This window comes from Saimiri boliviensis, chromosome X, assembly GCF_048565385.1.
Source record: "Saimiri boliviensis isolate mSaiBol1 chromosome X, mSaiBol1.pri, whole genome shotgun sequence".
NCBI classification, from domain to species: Eukaryota; Metazoa; Chordata; class Mammalia; order Primates; family Cebidae; genus Saimiri; species Saimiri boliviensis.
The window spans coordinates 59,585,872-59,606,316 of NC_133470.1; the positions used below are offsets into that span (position 1 = coordinate 59,585,872).

Consider the following 20,445-nt stretch of genomic DNA (forward strand, 5'->3'; position numbering starts at 1 on the left):
TGGAAAGACAATGGCAAATAAAGCCTGTTTTCAAGGGGCCTGTCAGCTAGTTGGGGGCAGGGGACAGCAAGGCAGGAAATGACTAAATACATAAGTACACATTTGAGTGAATGCCATGAAGGAAACACACAGGATGCAATGATAGAAAAGGTGTGCAGGACGGCTTCTCTGAGGTGAGACCTGTGAGATAAGCAGGACCAGCCTGGTAGGGGAGGGGACGTGGGGTGTCGGGGAGGGAAGTATTTAACACTCCACTGGCCCTAATCTGCTTGTTCAGCATTATCTCCTGATAGTTCTTTACAAACCAATCTAGACTCCGACTTTTTACCCATGAGCAAAACCTCTGTCTGGAGTGTTTCTAGTGCCCATCTCTAATGAAACGCTTCAAGCTCCAGCTCAATGTCACCTTCCATGATCATGTCGCTGGTCACTGCAGAAAAGCTGCCCCTTCCCTCCTTTGGAACCTCTCTAGCAGCTGGTACTGAACACACTTTGTTCCTGCAGGGTACCGATTTGTCAATAATACACTCTCCAACCATCAAAAAGCTTCTAGAAGGCTGGGACGGCATCTGGTCTATCTTTCTATCCCTCATAGCACATGCCTTGCACATGACAGATACTCAATAAATGATTTGTGAATGAACTTCCCCTTTCTGAGCCTCACTATCTTACTTTAAAACATGAAGAAGCTAGACAGATAATCTCCAAAGCCTCTCCCAGCTCCCACACTTAATGATCATGGTAAAATAATAGAATTCTAAAGGGCATGTGCTATGCTGAATCTCTCACAAAAAGCCAGTTCACACTTTTTGTGAATTTGCGGTTTAAAAAACCAAATGGTGACGCAGATGACATAAAAGGCTTAAACAGAGTTGTCAAAGAACATGGCGCTTGAGCACATTCGGTTTATACACAATCAGACACTACAGACCGACAGGCTTGGTGCCTGCTGTGAAGAGGCAAAGGACCCCTGGGAGATGCATGGACTTGGACCGGGGAAATGGCCTTTTTCTACCTGGGCAGAAGGGTCGCATTCCAGGGCACCTGAACAAAATGGAAAACTTTGTGATAGAATCACTTCTTCCAGTCGGGCAAAGAAATGGTGTTAGGGAAGTATGGGAATGGAGGTGCCCAAAGTACCACAAAATGGATGCCCTCCTAAGTAGAGTGGAAGTGGCCTAGTGGCTCTTGCTGAGAGCCATTTGAGGTGGGTGGGAGGGTGGTGTGGGGGCTGGGCACATGGGAGCCATAACTAGGAGGTGTAGAAACTGCCCCCGTGCCTTGCAAGGAGTGAAGTTACCAGATTTGTCTTTTAGTTGAAGCAATTGCTGGCTTTGTGGATGTTAGAGACAATGGAAGCTTTTCAACTTTCAACTTTTCTTGAAAAAATAAAAAGGCTGGCAACTAGGTTTGCAAACTGCCACTCTCTTCTGGCTTATCAGAGAGATTGGGAGAAATGCAACAAAGGGAAAAAAAATGAGGTAAAAGTAAACAGATCATGCTGCTGAGTAGAGGAATGTCAAAGGGGGAAATGACAGACACACACTTCAGGGTCTCTTAGCGTTCACGTCACTAAGGGTGAACTGGGTCATTCTAGAGAAGAAATAACAAGAAACAATAGAGAAGGTAAAGGGGAATAAAAGCCAGAGTCAAGAGTGTGAGCAGAAGACTAGAAAAAAAAGAGAGAGAGAGAGAGAAAAACGCCTGCATCACTGCAGCTGGCCTATAATAACAGGTCAGAAGCCTTTCCAGGAGGTGGTAAATAGAGATCTGGAGAATGAGAGACTGACGAGAGATGGCAAGATTTAGTGGTTGCTGGTGACCCTGCCAGACAGCAAGAACAGAATAACGACAGCAAACATTAGAAAGCACGTGTTCTGTGTCAGGTGTTATTCTAAGAGCTTTGTGTGTATTTACTCACTTGTTCTTTACAACTCTGTGAGGATGGCTGTGGACATCTTATAGATGAGAAAACTGAGGTCTGCAGACAGTTAATAACTTGTCCAAAGTCATATAACTCCTAAGTGGGAAAGCAAGGATTTGAACCCAGACAATTTGGTTCCAGGGTGGGTGCCTGTGCTCTGCTGCCTCACCCAGTTCTGCTACCACTTTCCACCTCATACTTCTTTTTTTTTTTTTTTTTTTTTTTTTTTGAGAAAGAGTTTTGCTCTTGTTACCCAGGCTGGAGTGCAATGGTGCGATCTTGGCTCACCGCAACCTCCGTCTCCTGGGTTCAGGCAATTCTCCTGCCTCAGTCTCCTGAGTAGCTGGGATTACAGGCACGCACCACCATGCCCAGCTGATTTTTTTTGTATTTTTAGTAGAGACAGGGTTTCACCATGTTGACCAGGATGGTCTCGATCTCTTGACCTCGTGATCCACCCGCCTCGGCCTCCCAAAGTGCTGGGATTACAGGCGTGAGCCACCGCGCCCGGCCACCTCATACTTCTTTGTTGTCTGGCTTCTGCTTTCTCACCACCCCACTGAAACTGCACTTAAAAGTCAATATGACTTCCAAGTCACCAGATCTTTTTTTTTTTTTTTTTTTTTTTTTTTTTTTTTTTTTTTTTTTTGAGACTGTCTCACTCCATCACCCAAGCTGGAGTGCAGTTGCGTGATTTCAGCTCACTGCAACCTCTGCCTCCCAGGTTCAAGTGATTCTCCTGCATCTGCCTCCTGAGTAGCTGGGATTACAGGCGCCTGCTACCACGGCCAGCTAATTTTTGTATTTTTAGTAGAAACGGGGTTTCACCATGTTGACCAGGCTGGTCTTGAACTCCTGACCTCAGGTGATCCACCCGCCGCAGCCTCACAAAGTGCTGGGATCACAGGCGTAAGCCACCGCGCCCGGCCCCAAGTCACCAGATCTCATACCTTCACAGACCTCATACCTATCAGCTTTTCTGTTATATTTGGCACTGTTAATTATTTTCTCCTTCTAAAAATTTCCCCTTGGTTTCAGTGACATTACCTTCTTGGTTCTCCTACATCTCTCCTATTTCTTCTCCTCTGCCCCTTGCAGTTCCTTTTTTTCTCCTTCCCTCTGAAATGTTCGTTCTTGGCCCTTTTCTTTCTCCATATTCATTCAATACATTGGAGATTTCCTGGTTAAAACATTCATATAACTCCAAAAACATTCTCTTCACCCAGGGTTGACATTTTTACACCATCTCTGATTATGTGTACCAGTCCTCACATTCCCCTTCACTGTTTCACTGCAGTTGCTCCAATTCAATTCTTCATTGTTTCTATTCATTCAACAAATACATAATTCTGTGCATCAGGCCCTGTGGATACAATAGTGAGCAAAAGAGATACAGCCTCTGCCCTTATGGAGTTTACTGTCTTGGAGCTAGTCTGACAATAAATAAATAATTACACAAACTGATAAGTGCTATTAATGAAAACTATGGACCTTTATGAAAGGGTGACAGAGGACCGGGAGCAGTAGCTCATGCCTGTAATCCCAGCAGTTTTTGGAGGCTGAGGCAGGTGGATCACGAGGTCAGGAGTTCGAGACCAGCCTGGCCAACATAGTGAAACCCCATCTCTACTAAAAATACAAAAATTAGCCGGGTGTGGTGACACGTGCCTGTAGCCCCAGCTACTTGGGAGGCTCAGGCAGGAGAATTGCTTGAACCTGGGAGGTGGAGGTTGCAGTGAGCCAAGACCACACCATTGCACTCCAGCCTGGGTGACAGAGTGAGACTTCATCTCAAGAAACAAAAGTGACACAGGGAGATTATAGTGGCCTCCAAAATAGTCTTCCTTCCTCTACCCTCTCCCTTCTCCAATCTGATTTACCTAGTGTTGCCCAGGTTAATATTCCTAGGGTCCATTTCTGACCCTGACACTCCCCAGCTCAAACGCCTTCACTGGTTTACACAATAAAGTCCAAACTCCTTAGGCAGATGTTCCAGAGTCTCCATAGTCAGCTTCCAACCTGCCTTGAAACTCTTCCCACTATTCTCCTTTAAGCACTCTATGCTGCAAATACAGTAAACCCACTGTCCCTCACACAAAGCTATGCACTTCTGTCATGCTTTTCCTTTTGCCTGGAATATCCCTCCTCTATTCCTTTCTTATGTCCAAATCCTATACATCTTTAAAGCCCAGTTCAACCTTCTCCACAAAGCATTTCCTTATTATTATTATTATTTGAGATGGAGCCTTGCGCCCAGGCTGGAGTGCAGTGGTATGATCTTGGCTCACTGCAACCTCCACCTCCTGAGTTCAAGCGATTCTCATGCCCCCGTCTCCTGAATAACTGGGATTACAGATGCACACCACCATGCCCAGGTAATTTTTGTATTTTTAGTACAAAGTGGCCAGGCTGGTCTCAAACTCCTGGCCTCAAATGGTCTTCCTGCGTCAGCTGCCCAAAGTGCTGGGATTACAGGCACGAGCGGTGGCTCTGTGCCCAGCCCACAAAGCACTTCCTTATTCCCTCCTTTGGGATCTCAGTACTTTCCCCCTACTTTCATAGCACCTGCCCTCTATCTTTAATGTTGCAATCATTCTAATACAATAAATGGAAACATAACCCCTTCCCCTATCAGACTATAAGCGCACTGAGGATTTAAACCACAGTCATTGACTGACTGGATGGACAATGAATGAATGAATGAATGTAGTTGGTGGCTTCTTGATTGATGGTATAGAGGGGGTTGTAAATATATAGACATACCATGACTATTGCCTTTGATCATGAATTTTCATTGCCATTTAACAAAGAGCTGTGGGAAAGCCATCAAGTCAAGTAAACACTGCCCATCTCCACCTTCTTCCACCTCTTATTCTAACACTTGTCCCTTTTGTAGGGATGAGTGGCTACACCAAAGGGACATGGAAATCATCTTCAAGGATTATAAAGTTGTGGGCAGAAAACTTAAGGACTTGAGGGACCAGGTGGTGTTTTATTTTCCTCTTACAAAAGAAAACTGGTACTTTGGAATAGAAAAGAGTACATAGAAAATGAAATGGCTGCCTTTTGAGATGGAATTTTATTATTTATTTATTTATTTATTTATTTTTGAGATGGGGACTTCCTATGTTGCCCCAGCTGAAGTGCAGTGGCTATTCACAGGCAGGATCATAGCTCACTGCAGCCTTGAACTCCTGGCCTCAAGCAATCCTCCCACCTCAGCCTCCTGAGTAGCTGGGGTACTGGCAACAATGGGGTGCTCAGCTGGAGATGGAATTTTAGAAAAGGATTTGTTTTGTCTGGAGCATGGTTTAAAATACTGGATTGCTGAGCTCTTGGCTAAGGACAGAGTTCTCTATAACTGGGAAAAATGTGTTTACTGAGAGCCTTGCTGATCTGATGAGAACTTCAAATTGAAAATGGAAGGGAAAGGAAAAAACATGTCCTGATAATATTATAAAATCAATTGCTCTGGAATGATATCAGATATGACAGCAAGAATAGCACTGGGGAAGGTGCCTATTAAGGCACAGAAGAATGTATCTTGGAAAAGAGTCATAAATAGAACTTAACAGCTTCGACTGTCTTGGTGTTAATACACAGCATATGCATTAGTTTGAACCATACAAAATTGCCATTATTCAACTGTTTTTGACCTACAAAAATGGTGACCTCATATGGTTCAACTTACTATAGAGTGAACTTGAAATTTTAACTCATGGCAATAAATACCAGCCAAGAGCTCACTGCAGCCTTGAACTGCTGGCCTTAAGCAATCCTCCCGCCTCAGTCTCCTGAGTAGCTGATATACTGGATACTAAGACTTGGGGGAATGAAACTTACAACCGGAATTTGGCATTTGAAGAAGCATAAGAAGGTTGCTTTTAGAATGGGAGATGACATTGTGCTATATGCATAGAAATCCACGAATGTAGGGACATAGCCCTCTACAGAGTTTTGGCGAAGTTAAGAGGAGAAAGGAAGAGGGGTTATATAGTATAACATACCATTGCCCTGCAAAATGGAGGAAATGGGTGACATACTCCTGATGCACACCACAAAAATGGCAAAGGACAAGATACAGCAGCAATGAGGGGCTTTGCTCAGAGTTGCTATAAGTTTCCTTTGCTTGAAAGCAGGACATTTGGCTGGGTGCGATGGCTCACACTTGTAATCCCGGCACTTTGGGAGGCCGAGGTTGTCGGTTCACCTGAAGTCAGGAGAGCAATACCAGCCTGGCCAAACACGGTGAAACCCTGTCTCTACTAAAAATACAAAAATTAGCCAGGCGTGGTAGTGCAGGCCTGTAATCCCAGCTACCTGAGACGCTGAAGTGGGAGAATTACTTGAATCTCAGAGGCAGAGGTTGCAGTGAGCCGAGGTCACACCATTGCACTCCGGCCTGGGTGACAAGAGTGAAAGTCTGTCTCAGAGAAAAAAAAAAAAAAAAAGAAAAAGAGCAGGGCATTTAGAAATTCTTTTTATTTTTTATTTTTGAGACAAAGTCTTAAAGTCTCACTCTGTTGCCCAGGCTGGAGTGCCATGGCACAATCTCAGCTCACTGCAACTTCCGTCTCCCAGGTTCACACAATTCTCCTGTCTCAGCCTCCCATAGCTGGGATTGCAGGAGTGCTCCACCACGCCCAGCTTATTTTAGTGTTTCAAGTAGAGACGGCATTTCTCTATGTTGGCCAGGTTGGTTTCAAACTCCTGACCTCAGGTGATCTGCCCTCCCTGGTCTCCCAAAGTGTTGGAATTACAGGCGTGAGCCACCTTGTCTGGCCTAGAAATTCTTTACTTGTCTTGCTGACAATATTACCCCTCAGAAAGTAAAGAAATAAACAAGAGAAACTGTTTGCTGTTTATTACCTAATTCTGACCAATTAACGAAGAACTGATGGGTGAAGTGGAAACCTGAGGAACCACATGATGTCAGTTTGAGAGCATAAGGCTAGATATAGTAAGGTATTTTGCCTAAGAATTTAAGAGGGCAGACTTCAAAGTCCAGAAAAAAGAAAGGTAGCATGAGGCAAAAGAGTGAGGACAGGTCCAATAGATGTGACTTAAATTTTTTTTTTTTGAGGCAGGGTCTCACTCTGTTGCCCAGGCTGCCGTGCAGTGGTGTGATCTCAGCTCACTGCAACCTCTGCTTCCCAAGCTCAAGGGATCCTCCCACCTCAGCCTCCTGAGTAGCTGGGACTACAGACACATGTCACCATACCTGGCTAAGTTTTGTATTTTTTGGTAGAGTCTGGGTTTCACCACGTTGCCCAGGCTGGTCTTGAACTCCTGGGCTCAAGCAATCCACCTGCCTCGGCCTCCTAAAATGCTGGGATTACAAGTATAAGCCACTGCGCCTGGCCAGATGTGACTTTAAATGATGGCTATGCCATTTACCAGCTGTGTTACCTTGGTCAAACTACTTAAACTCTCTGAGTTTCACTTTCCCACAGGAATGACCAAGGAGAAAGGGAAGAGAGTGAGTGAAAGAAGGAGGGAATGAAATGGAATCACCTACCTCACAGGGTTCTTATCCAGCTAAATGAGATAGCACATGTGTAAGTGCTTAGCACTTGGTGGTTACGCATTAATTGTAGTTTTCTTGCACTTTCTACCTGGCTGCCTTCCCAAAAAGTTGAAAGGTTCTTCTTAAAAACTAAATTCTGGCCATATATGTATGAATTATTCTGATGAACAAGTAAAAGGAGAGGTATCTAAAGAAAATGATGGAAATATACAGAGAGTTCTTTGATGATGAGACATTCAAAAGGTAGAAAGAAGAGCATCTGACCAAGGAAAAATAGAATACGGTAACATGGAACGGCCAAAATCATGTCACGAAGGTCTGTCCCCAAATGAACTAATTCTAGGAGTTAAAAAAAAGAGGCTGTTTAGTTTCATTTGCTTCAAAACACAAATCAAGGAAGTCTTCAAGGCCATTTGGGGCAGATAGTATGTTTTAATTATAATCAGTTTTTTAAATTATAAAGTAATATAAGCACATGTAAAAAGATTCCAATAGCACCATAGGGTGTAAAACGAAAAAGAATATGGTACAATGCTTACCAGACAACAAAGATAAATATGATCCTGTAATTCCTACTTTGCCTTGGTCTTCTCTGCTATCCAAACTCTGAATATTAGATTGGAAAGGGTCACGTAGACATTAGCAAGAGGCAACTGAGGATCATGGTAAGAAAGCACCAAGGTGCTTTAAATGAGTCTCTTGACCCAGACAAACTGTATGTCAGGATGTTGAGAGAAACTATAGTGCAATCGCTAAACTGGCGTTTGTAACCTTTGGGGAATCATGGGTAATGAGATGCCCCAAAGCCTAAAGGAGGATATACCCGCTTTTTATTTATTTATTTATTTTTGAGACAGAGTCTTTCTCTGCTGCCCAGGCTGGAGTGCAATGGTGCGGTCTCGGCTCACTGCAACCTCTGCCTTCCGGGTTCAAGCGATTCTCCTGCCTCAGCCTCCCGAGTACCCAGGACTACAGGCACGCACCACCACACCCCGCTAATTTTTGTATTTTTAGTAGAGACGAGGTTTCACCATGTTGGCCAGGCTGGTCTTGAACTCCTGACCTTGTTATTTGCCCGCCTTGGCCTCCCAAAGTGCTGGATTACAGGCGTGAGCCGCCACACCTAGCCTTTTTTTCTTTTCTTTTTTCTTTTTTTTTTTAAGGAAAGAAGATAGATTTCACAAGCTTTAGACAAGGTTTCATTTTAATTCCAAGCAAGTTTCTGGAACACGTTATTGGAAGGGATGGTTTGCATGAGAGTCTTTCAAGGGGAGCTAGTGATCACAAAGAGTTTATAAAACCCTTTACCTAAGAATTGCTTAAGACAGACTAAGCTCATTTTATTTTCTGAAATGAGCTTAGTAAATCAACATAAATGGGCAAAGCTTTGAAAATGGGTAAAGTGTAGCTGGGTTCCTGCAAGGCATTGACAAAAATCACTCATGATATTCTTGTGAAAAGGCTGGAAACAATGTAGATAGCACAATTATTGAGCAGGCAAATGCTCATCCCAAAGTCTGCTAATTAATGGATCAATGTTTAAGGTATTATTATATAATTCCGACCAATTAATACTAGTTTATTATTTATTGCCCCCACTAGAATGTAAGCTCTTTGAAGGAGAGACTTGGTCCTCTATTTTGTTCACCACTTTATCCCTTGTACCACAAAGTGTCCAGGCCATTAGCAGGAAGTGTTCAGGAAATATTTGTTGCATGAATGAAATAACCCGGAAGTAAGACTGCAAAGCATGTCACAAAGCTGTCTCAGCCCTCTCCTGTTCAGTGTTTTATCATATACTTGGTTAAAGCATTAGCTGGCTTGCTTATCAAATGTGCAGATGATGTCAGCCTAAGAGGGATAACTAACATACTTAAAGACAGACTCTGCATCCAAAAAGATTTGCTGGCAAGAGCAATTTAATAGTGATACAGTCAATTAGATGTTTTAAAAACTGGAAGTAGGCCAGATACAGTGGCTTATGCCTGCAATCCCAATATTTTGGGAAGCTGAAGTGGGAGGATCACTTGAGCTCTGGAGTTTGAGACCAGTCTAGACAACATAGTGAGACCTTGTCTCTACTAAAAATTAAAAATTAGCTAGGCATGGTGGTGCATGGCTGTGGTCCCAGCTACTTGGGAGGCTAAGGCAGGAGGATCTGTTGAGTCTGGGAGTTTGAAGCTGCAGTGAGCTATGATTGTGCCACTGCACTGTGGCCTGGGTGACAGAGTAAGACCCTGTCTCAAAAACAAACACAAAAACCCGGAAGTACAAGCAGAGACATTAATTAATGGCCGTATGTGTAGGAAAAAAGACTTAGAATTTTCCATTCATTTGTTCAACAAATATTTATTGGAAGTACCAGGTAGGCCGGATGTGGTAGCTTATGCCTATAATCCTAGCACTCTGGGAGGCAGAGGTGGGCAGATCATTTGAGCTCAGGAGTTTGAGACCAGCCTGGGCAACATGGTGAAACCTTGTCTCAACAAAAAATACAAAAATTAGCTGATTGGGGTGGCATGCATCTGTAATCCCAGTTACTTGGAAGGCTGAGATGGGAGGATTTTGTTTGAGCCCAGGAGGCAGAGGTTGCGGTCAGCTGAGATTGCACCACTGTGCTCCAGCCTGGGCAACAGAGCAGTAACCTGTCTCAAAAAAAAAAAAAAAGAAAAGAAAAGAAAAAAAAAAAAAGGAAAAGAAAAGTGCCAGGTACAGTGCTAGAGCCTGGGACTATACAATGGTAAGGAAAACACATCATCTTCTCTCACGGAGCTTAAAGACTATTGGGGGAAATAAGACATTAGTCAAATTATTCCATGAAAAAATATATTTCTTTTAAGCTGTGAAGAATAAAATGATGCTGAAAGCATAGAATAAGAGAACCTGACATAGTCAGGGAAAGTTTTTCCGAGGAACCGACACATGAGCTGGCTTCTCAAAGGTAAGTAGAAGCAAGCTAAGGTGAAGGCAGGGAAGAGCAAACAGTAAGCCCGGTGAGTCAACATAAAGGGCCTGCTTCAATGCCATGTGGTCCCTTTCCTTTCTCCTTTGCAGGGCTCAGGTCAGGGTCAGGGCCTGGTTGTGGGTTCAGCTAGGGACTCAGCTTACTTGCTCTCTAGGCTAGAGGCTCCCTTGAGAAGTTGGCCAGAGTGTTCACTGCAGCTTGGGCCAAAGTGGTAGCATCTTGGTCACGTTGGTGGGGTTAGGGCTGGGGAGACAGCCCCTGACTGGGAGATTGGGATCATACAGAGAGAATGAGCCAATAAGTGAATATTGGAGGTTAATCAGCCAGCCTTCTCAATGTTGAAAGAGTTACAAATAGAGAAAGGGGAGAAAGCTAGAATAAACCCGCTGATGTTGGATTGAAAATGGAGCCATCAGTACTAACTCATGATTTTATATGTATGTGTGTGTGTGCATGTATATGCATACATTCATCTATGTGTATATATACATACATATAACACACATTTATTTCCCAGTTCTGTCCACTGAGAGGACCTAGAAATAATGTTACCCAGGTAACAATGAGTACACCTCTAGGACCCAGATCATGGACACCATCCCTCTGTTCTAAGGCAGCAGGGCTCCTTGGACAAATGACTAATTACAGGTCTGGCACAGGGAAAGTACAAGATGAGCCCTGGAACATCTTACTGTGTCACAAAATAAGGAAGTGCTGCAAGAATGACGGGGACATGTCAAATGGGGGTAGGACCCAGCTTTGGGCGGCAAAATAAATAACGATAATAGTGGCTTATAACCCATTGAATAAAATAGAAATCTATTAGTCTGTACTAAAATGTATTTTAAAAATATGAATAAATAAATGGGGGAGAAGAAAAATCTCTACTTTACCAATGCCAACTAATAAATGAGGAAGTGATGGAAGCAGAAAAATCAACATTTAGCAACCATCACAGTACAAGTGTTCAGGCAAGAATCACTAATTGATGCTAAAAGTAGTGGTGAAAGTGTAATTAGGAACATATTTACTTAGTCTCAAACTATCTTCTACCAAGTACTTCATGATTATTAACCACTAAGTACAAAATATTTATCAATTAACTTTACATTGGCGATACCTGGCAGATACCTTCTTAACTTTAATTAGTAGCAGGGCAAATTGACATTGTATGCTTGCTGGTATGACGGCTGAGAATACATCATTTTTTGTGGTATGCCTCCCCAAAATACATAAACTGAATGTAATCATTAGAAAACATCCGATCCACCTAAACTGATGTGCATGGTACAAAGTCATTAGCCTGTACTCTTCAAAAATGTCAAGGTCATAAAAGATAAGGAAAGATAGAGGAAGCATTTCAGTTTGCAGATGGCAGAGACATGACAACTAAATACAGCTTATGATCCTGAACTTAGGAAGGACTTTACTAGGATGATCAGTGAAATCTGAATGGGGTCTGCAGATTAGATGATAGAATTGAATCATTGTTAATTTCCTAATTTTGATGGTTGTACTGTGGTTATGTAGGAGAGTATCCCAGTTTTTATGAAATACTCACTGAAGCATTAAGGGGAAATGGGGCAGGATATCTGCAAATTAATCTCAACCAGTTCAGAAACAAACTGAGAGAGTGACAGGAAGGCAATGTGGCAGAAAAATAAACAGGGAAGCTGGATAAAAGGTGTATGTCAATTCCTTGTACTTGCTTACAACTTTTCTTAAGTCTGAAACTATGTCAAAATCCAAAATTTAAAAATGTTAATACAAATCAACTGGCAGAAAAAGGCAGTGTAATCTTATGGTACATTAATGCCAGTCTAGCCAGAAAGAGGCTGCTCAACTGTATGGGTCAGACCTCACTGGAACACGGTACTTCGCTTTTGGAAGGTGAGGAGACCAGATGACATGAGGAACAACTAAGGGGTCTGAGGATGATTACCCTGGAGGAGAAAAAGCCTGGAGGACAGAGATGGGCCTGGCTTCTGTCTTCAGAGATATCTCTAAGGGGCGTCTGTGACACAGGAAGCAGATTTGTTATGGGGAGATAGACTTCTGTTTAGTATGAGGAAGGACTTTTTACCAATTAGAGAGCAAAAATAGGTGGGTTGAGCTATCTCCGGAGTTCCCCATCATGGGATAAGTTCTTGTTTTTTTTGTTTTTGTTTTTGTTGTTTTTTTTTTTTTTAGATGGAGTCTTGCTCTCCTCTCCTAGGCTGGAGTATAGTGGCTCGATCTCAGCTCACTGCAAGTTAGTAGCTAGGACTACAGGCACACACCGCCAGGCCTAGCTTTCTTTTTTTTTTTGTATTTTTAGTAGAGACGGGGTTTTGCTATGTTGGCCAGGTTGGTCTTGAACCCCTGGCCTCAAGTGATCTGCCTACCTTGGCTTCCCAAAGTGCTAGGATTACAGGCATGAGCCACCATGGCTGGCCTGGGATAAGTTCTATTAGAAACTGGGCAACGGATTCTCAAGGATGTTAGAGAGAGATTTCATGAATAAGATAAATGCTGGCCCTGGTGAACACTAAGATCCTTCCAAAGAAGAGTCTAGGATTCTTTGTTATTTTCAGGGATTGGGAATTTGAGCACTTTGGGAATAAAATCGATCCTGTGTTGGACTGAGATGAACATTCTCTTTTGTTCACATGGAGTATAAACCATCTTGCCCTCACATGGTCTATTTCACTATCATCCTTAGCACTTTGGAAAATTCATTTGTGTCCCAGAAATGAGCTGGTCACCAAGGTAAATTCAGTATGCTTCACTTAAAGTTTATTCAACATGAAAACAGGGTCTGAGAAAACAGAAACAAAAAAGTTCAAGAGAAACTCCGGCAAAAATGTAAACAGTCAGCATCTCAGAACAATATACTTCATGTGGCTGTGAGCTTGCCTAATCTGTCTTGCTCCAGTAGCCATGTTCATGAAACACTGCGCCCCTGTTGCTATTCAGTGCCTCCACAAGCTGACTATATAGCATATTCATCTGGAAAAGAGAAAAACAAACAGATTTCTTGAGGGGAAAAGAAAATGTGGAAAGGCTTCCCAGACCAATGCTGATGGCAGGAAAGCTAACCCTTACCTTCAGAGATCTAAGGGATCTCAGATTTGGGGAGAACATACAGTCCTCTCCTGAGGAAAAATTAGTCTTGAGGACAAGGAATCCTCTATTATAAGGGAGAAGATACTTAAATATAAAAGATCCTTTGCTCTTATTTTGTAGCAAGGCTTTTTCTCCACCAAACCTCTCCTGGTTAGCCAATGGTCCAGAAGTCTGCAACTGAGAATATAGTTCCTGGAAAAAACACCTTTTTCGACAGTCATTGCTTTGAGTAGAGGCCAGTCTCCTTCCCCACATGCACTGGCACTGACAGTGATGCATCTTTCCAGAGCTCACTCTTGGCATTCCTCTTAATTAGATTCCATTTGCTATCCTTACATGTTCCCCTGTACTCTGTCCTTCTTGGTTTTTGCTCCTAGCCAAGGAGGATGGGGTTGAGTCCTTGTGGAGAGCCCAGCGGTAACCTGTTGCCCCCAGGTCATGTAATCCACCCTAGCCCTCTCCCTCCTCACCTGAGTTTCATAGCTTCCCTTGAAGGAGGTAAGGTGGGCAAGAAAACGCAAGGCAAGACCACACCACTTTTCAGCAGATACATACTTGCTCTTGCTAAACATAAGTACTCCAATATTCCAGGACTTGATCATCAGCCAGACAATCTCCATTTCTGGGTAGTCGTTCTGAAATCCAAGGACAGAAATTTTGCAGTTATTACTGTCACAGTTCATTGTAGCACTGCCTGTATCGACACTATGTCCCATTATTACTAAACAATGTGAGCTCTGCTGACATTTAGGAAGGTCTGTCCTCCTAGAAAGCATAGGAGGAGAGCACCTTGAAGATCTGTCAGCTTTAGAATGTTCCATAGCGAGATCCCATGAAGAGACATAAACCTAGGTCGCCTCTGACTGAAGGAAAGAATTAGAAAGACAGATTCCTAGTCTCCCTGAAGCAGGAGAAAAACCTGTGTCCTGTTTGGGGCTTCCCTTGATTATGTCTTCAGTCAATTACCTCCTAAGTATCTACCTCTACTTTTTGGAGAAGGTTGTCAAGAAGCAGTTTTATTGAATTTCTTAATTTCTGTCGCCAGATTAGTCCGTATTTGGAGAAAAAATTATATTCATCTTCAGAGTTAACAATATCTCCCTAGCTACGAACACAGCACACATTTCTAAGATGGTCCCTTAGCCTTATCAGTGATCTTTAACATGACTAATCACAAGATTATATTCGCTTCTTCACAATACTTTGCAATAGTGAAAAGTATCAGTCTAAGAAGCTACTTTCTCGGTTCTTGTATAAGAGATGGAACACTAAGCATTCATGTTAAAGCCCCAGAAGGGAGAAATGTGATAGGAGACACATTGGGCAACAGCTTTTTGCAAGTGTCGAGGATGCTGTCTCAGCTGTCATCCTTTCATTCATTTGGATCCAAAAAGAAATTACCATACATAAAACACTGTGATAATGAGGGCACTAAGAGGGAAAAGACAAAACTTTTATCCTAAAGGTTGTGCAATGCTTTTGGGGACATGAGGCATCCACATGTGAAGATGTCTTCACAAGTTTTGTGATTAAGAGACACAAACATTAGGTGGTCCTGTTCAGGAAAAGAAATGAGCGCTAGGATATCACAGTTAGAGGCAGTCTAGTCTCTGCCTGAAACACTACCCCTCATCCTTGTCCACTTCTTAGACTTCTAATTTTTCTTCAAATTCACAAGCAGAGTTAGTTGTCTGTTCCCACAGTGAGCTTTCCCTTCCTCTACATAACTTAAATCATACTGTTTTGAAATGCTATGTATTTATCTCCTCCTGACTGCTGAATTCCTTGAGGTACAGGGAACTTTTCTTGGGCATTTTTGTCTCTTCAGAGTCCAGCACTGTGACTGGAACATAAGAGAAGCACAACAGATGTTTGCTGAATGAATGAACAAATGAATCAATATCCAGTCAGATGCCACCTCCTCAGTGAGGATTTCCCTGGCTCTCTATAATTTCTTGCTCAAACCTCTTGGCCTCTCTGGCACTTTGTTCACAGTACCATAACAGTACTTTGAACACTCTACTGCCTGTCTCCCCCACTGGGTAGGGAGCCCCTTGAAGGCAAAATGGCATTTGCCTTTATATGTTCACAACTTGGCCAGTGTCTGATACAGGGTATGAGTGTTGTGATCTTAATGTTATGAATAAAAAAACGACTGAACAAACATACATGACCTTAGGGTAGATGAGTAGGATCTAGATTATATGAAATGTCCAGAATAGGCAAAACCACAGAGACAGAAAGGAGATTTGTGGTTGCCAGGGGCTGGGGAAGGGAGGTATGAGGAGGGACTGTTAATGGGTATAGAGTTTCTTTTGGGGATGATGAAAATGTTCTAGAATTAGATAATGGTGATGGTTGCACAATCTTGTGAATATACTAAAACCCACTTAGCTGTATACCTTAAAGTGGTGAGTTTTATAATATATGAACTAAATCTCAATAAAAAGAAAAATATAGATATTCAGAGAAAGAGAAGGGCATTCCATATGGGTAGAACAGAATAAATGAAGACTTGGATTGTACTTGAGAACAAGCACATCTTAGGAAGACCAAGAGTTGTTTGGCCTAAGCAGACAATTTATGTAGAGGAGTTAATGGGAAATAAGACTGGAAATGTAGGATGGGGCTTCCTGAGCCTTTCCTCAATATTCTTCCTCAGAACACTAGTGTCATGAGAAATGTTAACAGATGGTCTATGAAAATAGAGTTCTTTAGTCAAATACATTTTGGAAATGCTGCATTCTATATATCACCCTTTTGGAGCATTATAATGCACATTAGTTCACTGAAAGTTTAAGGAACTTTTACAGTAAAGAAACCATGGAACTTTGTCTAATCCAGGGTATGTGAAATGTTTGCTAACATCTTGTGAGCTGCAGTGTTAAGGGTTTTTGCATTACAGGCTTCAGATTTTGAAATTTATCCTTCTGGCAATGGGAAGGCAATGAAACTTTTGGAGAAGGACAGTGATACGATAAAAGTATAGTTTTAATGAGATAGAAATGCCGGTGGTGTTTAGAACAGACCTGAGTGTGGGAAAACACAGACAGGGAGACTTGTTTAAAGGGAGTTGTGTGAGTCTAAGAATGAAGTGATGAGGGTCAGAATGAAAATAGTAACAATGGAGATGGAAAGATGTAAGAATCATTTGAAGAAAGAATCAATAGAACTTGGTAACTGATTTGATAAGGGGAATGAAAGGTCAAGTGAAAATGGTTCTAAGGTATGTAGTTGGAATGGCTGAAAGAATGCTAGTATCATTGAAAGAAAAATTTCTGGGGATAAGGAATAAAGGTAACAGTAAGTTCTATTTTAAACATGTTGGCTTGAGGTAACTGTGGAGGTAAGCAGGTTGTTGCAGATATAGACTGGAACTCAGGTAATAGTTAAAATGTATTAATTCACTTAAAGGACAGAGTATGGAATACAGAATAGCGAAGAGCAGAGAATATTTGAAATGTTCATAGTTGGGTGGTAAGAGGGAAAAGAATGCAGAGGAGTGGCAAGAAAATAAAGGACAAACGAAGAGAATTTCAATAAGGAGGTAGTGGTCAATAATGAAGGCCAGGGAAAAGAGACCATCGTAATTGCCTAGAAGGTGGTAATTTGTGGTCTTGAAAAGTGTGGCTGACAGTGCAGAGTGTGAGGGAAAGAGTGGCTCAAGATGAGGACAGATAGGTTAGCAGGGCCTTGTAGACCACATTCAGGAGTTTGGTCTTTAAGAGCAATGGGAAGCTACTAAAGAGGATTTCAAAAGGTCATGAATACTCAAAAATGTAAAAGATCACCTTGGTTGCTGGGCAAATAAAGGAAGGAAGGAAGCAAGAGGAGATGCGAGACCAGTTAAAAGGTTCCTGAGATCACTAAAGTAGCTGAGATAAAAGGTGACAACTTGAACTAGGTTATTGACGGTGAAAGACAGGAGGAAGTAGATGAATTTGAGAGACACTTGGGAGGTCAAATTGATAGTACTTGGTAATAGATTAGAAGTGGGAGTGAGGGAGATGCTGAGGATAACTCCTAGATGTCTGGCTTGGCAACTAGAAGAAAGACATGCCATTCAATGAGTAGAGAACACTTGAGTTTTAATTTGCGTTAGCTGCCTTCATGCTCAGCATTGCTTATGAAAATCATTAATCTTCAATAAAGAAATGCATCCACACAGCTACTGACCTTAAAGCCACATGGACTTGCCTACATGTAATACAAATCAATGCCAGCAAACTGAGGTGACTGCTCTGATGGTTTTTGGGGGGCTCATATTTGAAACCAGGTTTCTCTGTCCTCAACATCTTAATACATATGGCAGCCACACAGATCTCTAACTGAATTGCAGGCATTCTGGAGCACAGATGCCTGTCTTTTTAGGGTCTCCTTAGATTACCAAAGTAAATATTATGTGCATCAGATTTATTAAGATACATTTCAAATACTACAGCTTAACAAAAGTGTACAATGTAGTAGTTTGTAGTATATTCACAGTATTCACTGAGTTCTGCCACCATGACCACAATCAATTATGGAATATTTTAATTTCTCCAAAAGAAAAGTCCACACCTATTAGCTCCACATTCCCACTGCCCCCAGCCAATCCTTTCATTTCCTCCCAATACCTGCCCCCCTACCTCGCTAATCCCTGGGCAACCACTACTCTCATTTCTGTCTCTATTATAGAGTGGCCTTTTCTGAACATTTAAGATACATGGGGTCAGCAGTATGTGGGCCCTTGTGACTGGCATCTTTCACTCACCATGTTTTCAAGGTTTATCCATGTTATAGCATGTGTCAGTACTTCATTCCTTTTAATGGCCAAATAATATTCCATTGAATGGAAATACCACATTTTGTTTACCCATTCATCAGTTGACAGGCATTAGGGTTGTTTCCATTTTGGGCTATATGAATAACTTGGCTATGAACATTTGTGTATGAGTCTTTGGACACCTATTTTCATTTCTCTTGGTATATACCTACCAGTGGAATTTCTGGGTCATAGGGTAACTATGTTTAAACTTCTGGGAAGTTGCCAGACTTTTTCATAGCTAGAACAAACAAAATGAACAATAAAATAAAGTAATATTGTATTATAACTCAAAGTATAAAATACACATCTGCCTGGGTGTGGTGGCTCATGCCTATAATCCCAGCACTTTGGGAGGCCACAGAGGGCAAACTGCTTGAGCTCAGAAGGTTGAGACCAGCCTGCAAAACATGGTGAAACCACATCTCTACCAAAAATACAAAAAAAAATTAGCTCGGTGTAGCGTCATGAGCCTGTTGTCTCAGCTACTTGCGAGGCAGAGGTGAGCAAATCTGAGCCCAGGAGGTCAAGGCTGCAGTGAGCCATTATCATGCCATTGCACTCCAGTCTGGGTGACAAAGTGAGACTCCATTTCAAAAAACCCACAAAACTTATATTTTTTGGCCAGGTGTGGTGGCTCATGCCCGTAATCCCAGAACTTTGGGAAGCTGGGCAGGGGGATTACTTGAGGTCGGGAGTTCAAGACCAGCCTGACCAACATGGAGAAACTCTGTCTCTACTAAAAATACAAAAGTAGCTGGGTGTGGTGGCACATGCCTGTAATCCCAGCTGCTTGGGAGGCTGAAGAAGGAGAATCGCTTGAACCCAGGTGGTGGAGATTGCGGTGAGTCGAGATAGTGCCATTGCACTCCAGCCTGGGCAACAAGAGCAAAACTCTGTCTCAAAAAAAGAAAAAAAAAAAAACTTACTCTTTTTTTCCATAGAGACAGAGCGTCACTTTGTTGCCCAGGCTGCTCTCAAATGTCTGGCTTCAAGCGAAACTTCCACCTTGGCCTCCCAAAGTGCTGGGATTACACGTATGAACCAGTGCACCTGGTCTAAAATGTTTTGTGGTATCTTATTTATTAATTTATGTAACCAAATACATTTGTTTCTTGTACAGCTTCTGAGTGGATCCTCTCTATTCCATGATTTTAAAAAATGCTTTCCTCTATTTTTTCCTAATGCTTTTATAGCTTTGATTTTATGTTTACCTCTTTACCTGGATTTTCTTTATTTCTTCCTTTTGGACTTTACTTTTGTGCATGGTATAAGGTAAAAAAAATTAATACTATCACTTATATCATACATACTATGTGCTGCTGTAAGTACTTTATATATATTAACTTATATAATACTAATAATACTGTAAGGTAGGCACTATTTTTTTTTAGCTTTTATTTTTATTTTTCACAGAGACAAGGTCTCACTATGTTGGCCAGGCTGATCTTGAACTCCTGGCCTCAAGCTAGAACAAACAAACTTCTGCCTTTGCCTCCCAAAGTGCTGAGATTACTATTATATTTATTTTACAGATGAGGATACAGAGGTATAAAGAACTAATTAATAAGACTAAAATTATACAGCTAATAAATGGTGTATATAAATTATAAATAAAATTATACAGCCAAAATTTATTTGAACTGGCTATGTGGCTCCAAAGTCTGTTCTGTTAACCACTATGCTATAATGCCCCTCGGTTTAAAAATAATGATTTAACTTTGCTTTTTAAATTGTCCCAATACCATTTTACCAATTGTTCCATCTGTGGAACAATTGGTAAAATGGTATTGGGACAATTTAAAAAGTTAAACCATCTGTCCCTCAGTGACGCAATATACCTCCTCTGTTGCATACAAAATTCTCATAGATATGGATCTTCTTCTGGGCTGGGTCCTATTCTATTAATCTATTTGTACATTTTTGCACTCATGCCATACTGTTAAAATTAATATCATTTTATAGTTTTAAAAGTATTTGATGGGGCAAATCCTTCCTTGTTCTTTTTCAAAAAATGTTTTGGTTCATTTCCTTTTAGGAAAGAATTTTAGAATCACCTTATCAAGTTTCATTAAAAATCCTATTGCGATTTTAATTTTGATTGAATTTATTGTACTGAA

General features: G+C 41.7%; 1 protein-coding gene across 1 annotated transcript in view; it reads right to left on the reverse strand.

Moving 5' to 3' along the window:
• Positions 1-13,311: 13,311 nt before the first annotated feature.
• Positions 13,312-20,445, reverse strand: part of TEX11 (testis expressed 11) — a gene marked incomplete at its 5' end in the record, with an annotated part of 328,765 nt that continues 321,631 nt past the window's right edge. Inside the window, 2 exons of the mRNA XM_039475670.2 lie at positions 13,312-13,404; positions 13,992-14,156. Coding sequence (XP_039331604.2) covers positions 13,312-13,404; positions 13,992-14,156 — 258 coding nt within the window. The remainder of the gene's footprint in view (positions 13,405-13,991; positions 14,157-20,445) is intronic.